At 37.2% G+C, this 8,780-nt stretch overlaps 1 protein-coding gene across 1 annotated transcript; it reads left to right on the top strand.

Moving 5' to 3' along the window:
• Positions 1-21: 21 nt before the first annotated feature.
• On the top strand, positions 22-8,780 carry TMED5 (transmembrane p24 trafficking protein 5). The gene is made up of 4 exons (XM_086901951.1): positions 22-315; positions 2,559-2,656; positions 3,349-3,532; positions 5,861-8,780. The coding sequence occupies exons 1-4, from the start codon at positions 136-138 to the stop codon at positions 6,077-6,079; spliced, it is 681 nt and encodes a 226-aa protein (XP_086758077.1). The 5' UTR covers positions 22-135; the 3' UTR covers positions 6,080-8,780.

Below are 8,780 nucleotides of genomic sequence, written 5' to 3' on the forward strand. Positions count from 1 at the left end.
GGGCGCGGCGCTGCCGGGGCGGCGATTGGCGCGGCGGGGCGGAGGGGGCGGGGCGATGCCAGCCCCGCCCCCCGGGGCTCCCCGCCGCTCGGTGCGTGCGTGCGCGGGGGCTCCGCGCTCCGAGGCGGTGCCGCCATGGGGTCGCGGCTGCTCCTGGTGCCGCTCGGGTGTCTCGCGCTGCTGCTGCCGCCGCCCCGCGCCGCCGAGTTCAGCCCCTCCCTGGACAGCGACTTCACGTTCACGCTGCCCGCCGGCCGCAAGGAGTGCTTCTACCAGCCCATGCGCAAGGAGGCCTCGCTGGAGCTCGAGTACCAGGTCGGGCAGGGCGGGAGGGGGCGTCTCCCCGCGGGGCGTCCCCAGGGGAGCTGGGGTCCCGCACCCCGCCCTGGCGGCGGCCTTGCCGTCCCTGGGCCGTCTGCCCGTCCCCTTGTACAGCGGCTCCGTCCTGCCTTCCTGAGGCCGCAGCTCGGCCCTGAGGGGCAGCGCTGCCGAGGGCCGCCGTGCCCTGCCCCGAGCGAGCTCAGCCCTGCCCGGGACCTTGCCGGCCTCGGCAGCGCCCGCAAAGCCACGTTGGAATTGTACACTGTTACAAGTTCTGCCTTCGGGAGTTAAAAATTAACTTACCGGCCTTTTCAATTATTCTAATTAAATTAGAAGAATTCAGTTCTTTTGGTGGTTTGGGAGGAGTTTTTTGTTTCTACTTTAAAAGAGCATAAATCGCCATCCTTTAAAAGGGCAGCATGTAGAAAGTTCACGGTTGTGACCTTGTGTTTTAACTCAAAAGCTTAAGGAACCTTGTGCTGATGCACAGAGCCCGTACTTGCCTACCTTTGTGCTGATATTAAATACCCTTATTCTCAATGATGAAAGTTTTACAGGAGCAGCCCAATTTAACAGTCTATCATTAAGATTTTTATGTCCTTTTTGAGAAAACTCGAATTTCCCAGTGATGCCTGGGATAGATCTCGATCTCAGACTGGTTTTCCTCCTTAAAACCTTTTTCTCAGTAAAATAGGTGCAGTGAGGGAAGCTGCACTGAATATTCTCCCACCCTATTACTGTGCCTCGAAGTGGGCCAGGATGTCTCTCTTCCCCTCCATCTATTTCCCCTCTGTTTCCCAACTGAAAGAGAAAGCTGAAATTTGTGGTTTTTTTCTAATTTTTAATACTATTACATGCAGAACTGAACAAGAATAAAAGAGAGATGTTCAAGCTTTGTTTAAGACCCTGTCTAAGCCAAACAGAAGTTTATTTTTCACAGAGTAGGATGTTAGTTTGATCATAGGCTAAATAAAGACATTATTTTAGAAAGGACTAATGTGTATAACATTATATGTGTAACTTACTTCTACTCAGGCATAAATTTCTTAGCGCTACTGTTAACAGTAATAATTCATCCTTTTATTTGAATGTGTAGAAAAGGATCTCTGTATATTATTGCAAATAGATTTATTTTGTACTTAATTTCAGTGGTTAAAGCATAGGAATATTTAACATACGATGCAGGTCATTCTCCAAAGACAGAAAGTAAACACTATTCTAATACAAAGGTTCTTTTCTAGGTGTTCAGACTGGAGCATAGCCCTGAAAATATGTCACTATGTATGGTTTTTAATTTGATCAGCTGTTATCCAATAATTTTCTTTGTCCTTTATCTTTTTTGTTTTGTTTTGGTAAGACTTCAGTGTCAATTTGAGTCAGTGTAAACTTTGCCCTCCTTTTCAGCAGGAGCAGACAATTATATTCAAAAAGTTCAATGGAAAACAAGCAAACCAAAAATTCCCCCTTAAGTAATGTCATAAAAATGATCCCTCTCCACCCCCTTATGCAGTCCCTACCTTCCCTATAAAGAAGTTCTTCAACATGATAGGTGTGGTGATGCAACTGTAACTGTGTTACACAGTTAAAGCAGCACAGCATTGTAATGCTGTAGACACTCCCTGAGAACTTAGGAAGCTAAATTCCTTCAATTCCCCCTACCTTTAGGAAAAGAGAATGTCCTGGCAGAATTCCGACCTCAAATGTGCATCAAATTGTGAGAAGGTCTTGTGGTACAGCTTTGATTTGCCTAAGAGGTTTGGTCTTGTGTTCAATACTGTTAATTCAACCAACAAAGAGGTGACACCATGTAGCATACAAGTGATTTGTTGGAACATTTCTACCACTGAAGTGGGAGTAGTGTGGGTACTTAGCAATCAAAGATAGCCACTATAGAAATACCAGATTTAGCCATCTGTTGCTGGTATTTTTACAGGTTGTCTAACCCTTCCTCCTGATAAAACTTAAAAGTTTTTATTAATCAGGGAATGGTTCAATATAAGCCCAGCCTGGCAGGTTTAGATTACATTTAGTTTGAAATTGCTAAAATATTTCTAGGTTGAGCCGTTTTTAATCTGTTTCTAGTTAATTTGGTGTCAGCTCATCCAGACAGATTAATCTTTCAGATTCTTTCTGTTCCCTTACCTAAAAAACATTTGCCTTCTCTAAAAATATTGCTGTCAGCAATGCAAACAGGAATTCTATTGGACAGAGATTGGTTATTTTTGTTTGTTCCACAGGTTCTAGATGGAGCAGGATTAGATGTTGATTTTCATCTGCTGTCTCCAAAAGGTGAAACTCTAGTTTTTGATGAAAGAAAATCAGATGGAGTTCACACGTAAGTTTAAAATCTTCAAACTCAGAAGTGTTAAATAAAGAACTTCTCTGGTTTCTTTAGCAAATATAACTAAAATGAAGGTTGAGTACTTTTTATTCCTTACTATTACAAAAGACTTTATAATAGGACAGTTTGAGAATACCAATTTTCTGTTTATAAATACTGAATGCTTTTTACATTAATTGTACCATGAAGTGAAGGGTATTTTTGTTTAAATGACAGCTGTTAATGTTCAGTAGATAAAAATAATTATTATGGCGTTGAAAAGAGTCTCCATATCCAATATCAAAAGATCATGTGAGTCATACAAATAAGAAGCTAAAATCCCCTATTTTTCCAGTCCTTTTGTCAAAATATGTAATATTTGCTGTAATTTTACTATACAGCATAAGAATTCCACTTATTCTTTATTATGTTGTAATGATTAGCAATGATTCAAAATCCCCAAAAAGAAATGAAAGCAAGCTGCTGTCTTCATCATTCTGAACCTTTTGGAGTTAGTGGGATTGTTTTGCTGCAACTGTGTAATGTGTAAGGTGTCTTTAGAGTTCTTATTTTTATTTAGAAGACAATTTGGTTATTTCTAAGTGCACAGTTGGCAGTCTTAAAGGGGAAGGTATGCTTGCAAAAACTTGACTTTTTGAGAACCAGCACAGAAAGTTTAGTTAATCATGCTTTGCTTATATACACAGGGTGGAAACAGAAGATGGGGATTACATGTTCTGCTTTGACAACACATTCAGTACCATTTCTGAAAAGGTTATTTTCTTTGAATTGATCCTGGACAATATGGGAGAAGATGGTCAAGATGAGGAAGATTGGAAGAAGTATGTTACAGGCACAGATCTCCTAGACATGAAACTGGAAGATATTCTGGTTAGTATTTGATCTTCGATTCTATTTATTGTAAGAGCTTTTGGAAAAAAATCTCAACATCATGTAGCCATTCTGCTTTGGTCTGTTGTACCATACTGGAATGTATTCCAGTTCCATTTATTGCTTTTACTAATACAGGAAGCCTAGCACCATGGATCTCTTGTTTACACACAGAAACTTGAAGATCTCTTCAGAATAAGCCCTTCATCAGCAAGAAGAAACTGCCTAGCTTTTAGTCACTTGGTTTCCAATTCAGCTTCCTTTCTTCCTACTGCTAAAATGGGACATTTTTCCCTAGCAGCAATTAAATGAATACTTTAAGCATTAAAGTATTATTCAGTGCCAATGATGTAGTTGGAATTACTGCATAATTTTTATCAATGTTTAAAGATAAAGTACTGTGTTAGCCTCTTCATCACATCTTTGCAGAAGCACAGATACCTGTTGCTATCTTCAGTAAATTAGATACTACTATATTGAGTTTTATGCTCCCAAATTTTACTGTATCTTTTCAAACTAATAAACAGAATGCAAGTTAATCTGCATAAACTACAGGTTCATATTTGCAGGCATTGTTTGAGTGGTTATGTTTTCTTAAACTGTATGCTGAACCTGTTTGGTATAGGATTCAGGCTATTGCTGAATCAAAGCTCTTATTCTCTTTATGATCATTAAATATTGAGATTAATCTAGAAGCAAAGGATTGCTTGGTGCTCCAGTACCACTGTTATTAATGCTTGGTAGGATGCCATGAACTGCTGTTTATTTGATCACAGCTAAAGACAATAGGTATCTTAAAAAAAACCAACCCAAAACCTCAACATCTGCACACACTTACTGAACACATCATGTAGAAAAATAAAATGCATTATTTATTGCCATAAACACAATGCAGATTTTTAAATAACAAAACAATGTTTAAAATATTTTATAAGTGTATGATACACTTTTAAATAATAATAAAACCAAATACAGAATCTGAAAATCTGACCGGATCTTTAAAATTGGCATTCAAGACACTTAGAAAAAAGAAAAATTTGTATGTGAAGTTGGGAAGAAAATCCCACTCACACTAATCACAAAAAATACGTGAATGGATTTGATAGATGCTTGTTTACATACTGGTGTATCTTCCAAAAGAAAAAGAAATGCAGAAGTTACCTTTGAGAGCCTTGAAAATCTTACAACATAGGTAATTTTTGTAAAGTTAAGATTAGTATTTGATGCTATTGATCACTTTCCCTCTAAGATCTATGAGGACCAACATAAGCACTTAGTAGTTTAATTCCTTAATGAGAGCATAATTTCTGGCAAAAATAGAGAATTGTATCTTACGTTTAAAGCTCTTGTGTGGTGTTCATTTTCCTTATTGTGTAACAATGAACTTTATCATTATAAAATTATTTGGCTCCCCAGAATAGCTATTTTGAAATAATTTTGTTCAATACAAAACAGAAAAAATGTTACTACTGAGTTTAACCTTATGGTTTTGGATTGCTTTTTTTAAAAATTATTAGCCTCCTCTTACTGCAAATGTTACTCTTCTCACTAAAAGTTACTTCAGGATCCATAATTATATCAAGAACATAATTCAGCACTTCATGAGGCCAGCTTTTATGCTGTATTTATTGCGTGGTGGATGATACTTCAACAGATCGTAGGACCAGATGTTTATTTAGTACGTGCAGAATAAGGGTGCAAATCTTGAGCTGCTGTGGTCGTGGCTGGAGTGTTCATGTAGTTTCCTCTAGTTCCAGGGTCACACTGTGTGTCCTTTCTAGGACCTCCAGTTGTCCTATTCAAGATTTATTGTCAAAATTCTGCTTTTGTATCTGGGCTGAAGCAGCAGGTTATAGCCACTACAGTGGAAACAGCAGAAGCAGAGAGGAATGTAACATTATTTTACTTTTCTTTTGCTACAGATATATATACATATATATACAGCCCTGATGGTAGTTTCCATTAAATAACTCCTTAATTTTATTATGCAGCAGAAAAAAACTCTGCATTTGCTTGCCACTACATAATTTGTTCTGAGAGTAATTCTGTCCAAATAGGTTTGATTTCTCTCTTACCTCCCTACCTATAAAGAGAAAAAACAAAATTACTACAAAAAACTAATGCCACATTAAGTCTTTTTAGATGATACACAGACTAGACAAATTAATAAAAACTCTCATGATGTGTATATTTTAAAATTAATTTAACTCACTTGTCAAGAAATTAAATTACAGGTGGTAATACAGTGTTAATTTTGTATGTGCTGTGAGCTATATACTTAGTTCAGGTGAGTTTTTTTACTAAAAACACTCTTTTGTTACTTACCAGGAATCCATCAACAGTGTCAAAGCCAGATTGAGCAAAAGTGTCCAGATTCAGACCCTGCTCAGAGCATTTGAGGCTCGTGACCGAAACATACAAGAAAGCAATTTTGACAGAGTGAATTTCTGGTCCATGGTCAACCTGGGAGTAATGGTGGTGGTATCAGCTGTTCAGGTTTACATGTTGAAAAGTCTCTTTGAAGATAAGAGGAAAAGTAGAACTTAATATTCATTAGTGTTCATATTATGATCATAACAGTATAACAGGTACGGGGGAGAAGGGGAGCAATAAACTACAGTAAAGGAAATAAAGAATTTCCAGATTCTTTTGAACAGACAGTAAAAATCAGGTTTTCGATTCATGTTGGGCTTTTTGGATGTGACAGTGCTGGTCTTGTTTGTGTTTGGGGGTTTTCTGTTGTTTTTTGTGGTGGTTTGTTGTTTGGGTTTTTTTTAAACACGAACATGATGCCTCCTCCCAAGCTCCCCCGTTTTTCTAAATGCTACTAACTATTTTTTTGTATTTGTAGGATTTGTTAATGATTGTTAATGCCTACCTTATGCATAGCATACTTGGTGCATATGCAAAGTAATGTTAATATAACTGTAATTTTCTTCATTTTCACAAAAAAGTTTAAGTAGTAACTTAGACATTGGTTTAGTTGCTGTTAAATACTGAATGAATTTACATGTGCCTAAGTTTACAGGATTGGTAGTTAGTGTCATTTTTCTTCAAAGTTACATGTTTTTTTAAATCCTCAGTTTTTGTTCTTTGGCATCATGGAGAAACACTGGGCTAACTATGTAAGAACATGAGATCTCCTTTTATAACAGATGACTAATATCAGCACTTTAAAAAAAGCACCATCAATGTGAAATTGAGGCAGTCTTGAAAAACAATTGGAAAAAATAGGTATAATTTCTGTTCATAAATCCTCCTGTCCTATAGTTGTACAATCCTATTTTCCTTTTTGGCTGTTACATGAGACAAGTGACTACGTTGTATACAGGCAATACAGGCACACTTTGAAATATGACTTGCAAATTCTTAGTTACTGTAACCTCATGTAATAGATAATTTTTTAAAAAGTAATTTCTCTTTTTTTCCCTTTATTAAAGGTAGGGGCTGTCATTGTTTGCTAAAACAAACACTGATTGTTGTAGTTTCAAAATTTCTCTTGCTATCCATTTCATTTTTATTACAACTATGACTAATCAACAGTCAGGTGACTTACATAGGCATATAAAACCAAAGCTGTTCACCTAAACTTTTCCTTTTTGTTCACTCTCACAAATCTTTCAGCTGTGTAAGTATATTCTTCATATAACCCATGTTTCTGTACCTAGCTGTTCATCTGAATAAGGCAGAAATCACAGGAGCTGTAAGTACAGGCTTCAATTTTTATGATCAGCTGAATATGTAGTATCACTAAGGCAAAGCTAATACCAAATCAGAAATGTATATCTGGATTAAGTAGCTTTTAACAGTGTAGTGAGGGCATAGTTTTTGCCAAAACCCCTGGTGCGTGAGAATTAACTTTTTTTTTCAGTAGTTTCAAGTTAGTAATTTTTTCAATGTGCCAAGTCATTGGAATTTCTTGTATAAATGTGTTAACTACATTTCATCGTAAGAGTTTTAAAAAAACTTTATTAAAAACACTTTTTAAAAAAGTGTTTTAAAAAAAGTGTATGTAGTAGTGTTGTGCCTGTTGTGGGGTCATCTGTATGAATGGCAGAGTTGCAACTTTGAGACTTTCTGTGATTAAATATTGTTTTATGAATAAAAACAGGGTTAATAGCTGCATTGAAGAAATACATTGTTCAAATGAAACAGATGCTAGCAAGGGCTACAGAATATAGAAACAGCACTTCAGTTTCAACTTCAGACAAGAGGACCTAGCAATAATCTTTCTAAATAATTTTTATAAGCAAAATTATTATTATCATTATTATTATTATTACAGAACTTGTTATAGAGGGCTCCAAAGGCTGTTGAGCCACTTCAACTTTCTGCAGAGCTACGTCCAAAATAAGACTACCCCTTTAAGGTTTTGTGTATCTTAATTCTAATATGATGCTTTCTAGTCTAAACTGCCTGGAAGTAGAAAGCTTACTTCTGTGATAAGAACAAAAGTCTAGGAAAAATAGTTCTTTCAGTTAGAGTAGCAAATAATGTTTTCTTTCCCTCTCTCAGTAGCACTATACTATGTTATATTCTTACATCACCACGTGTGATGCTCTAAATCATCTGCAAAATGCTGACCTAGCTCTGGGAAGCTGTGACTGACATCTACCTCTGCTCTCCAAGCTACTAGAGTCAAGATTTCACCTTACAACTCCAACAGATAAGCTCTGCCAAGTTTTCCAAGGGCACCTTAAGAGATTGGGTTCCCCAGCTGCTCTGCTGTGCCTCTCTGTAGTTACATCAGTGGCAAAGGCATTTGGTGTCCCAGTTTAACCTGCTACTGGATGCAGCCAGCTCTGATCAAAGACACAGGACTGCTGCAGTTCAGTGTTTCCTATCACAAACAGCCATCACTGGGAGAAGGAAAATGCAACAATTGGCAGCAGAGTTCATCTGGAAGAAATTATTGATTTGCAACTAAGAGCTCTGACTGTATTTGCTCTTCACTCAAGGTCCACTATAGAAAATGGAAGAGGAAATAACTAGAAAGGTTCATTGACTTTGGCAGCTGGAATATGTTTATGATGGGTGAAGGATTTGGCATTCAAAGTTGCAGTTAAGTAACACTGTACATGGATTTTGAAGAGTAGGTTGTTTTTGACTGTATAAAATTTACAAAGGAGAATATAAATTACATTTTTTTTCTTAATGGACTTTTTATTCAGAATTAAATGTTTTAAGACTTGCAAATGTTGAATAATTATGCAAAACTAAGATTTTCAATAAATCAAGTTTAAACCTG

Source organism: Cyanistes caeruleus, chromosome 9 (genome assembly GCF_971803275.1).
Source record: "Cyanistes caeruleus chromosome 9, bCyaCae1.hap1.1, whole genome shotgun sequence".
Lineage (NCBI taxonomy): Eukaryota > Metazoa > Chordata > Aves > Passeriformes > Paridae > Cyanistes > Cyanistes caeruleus.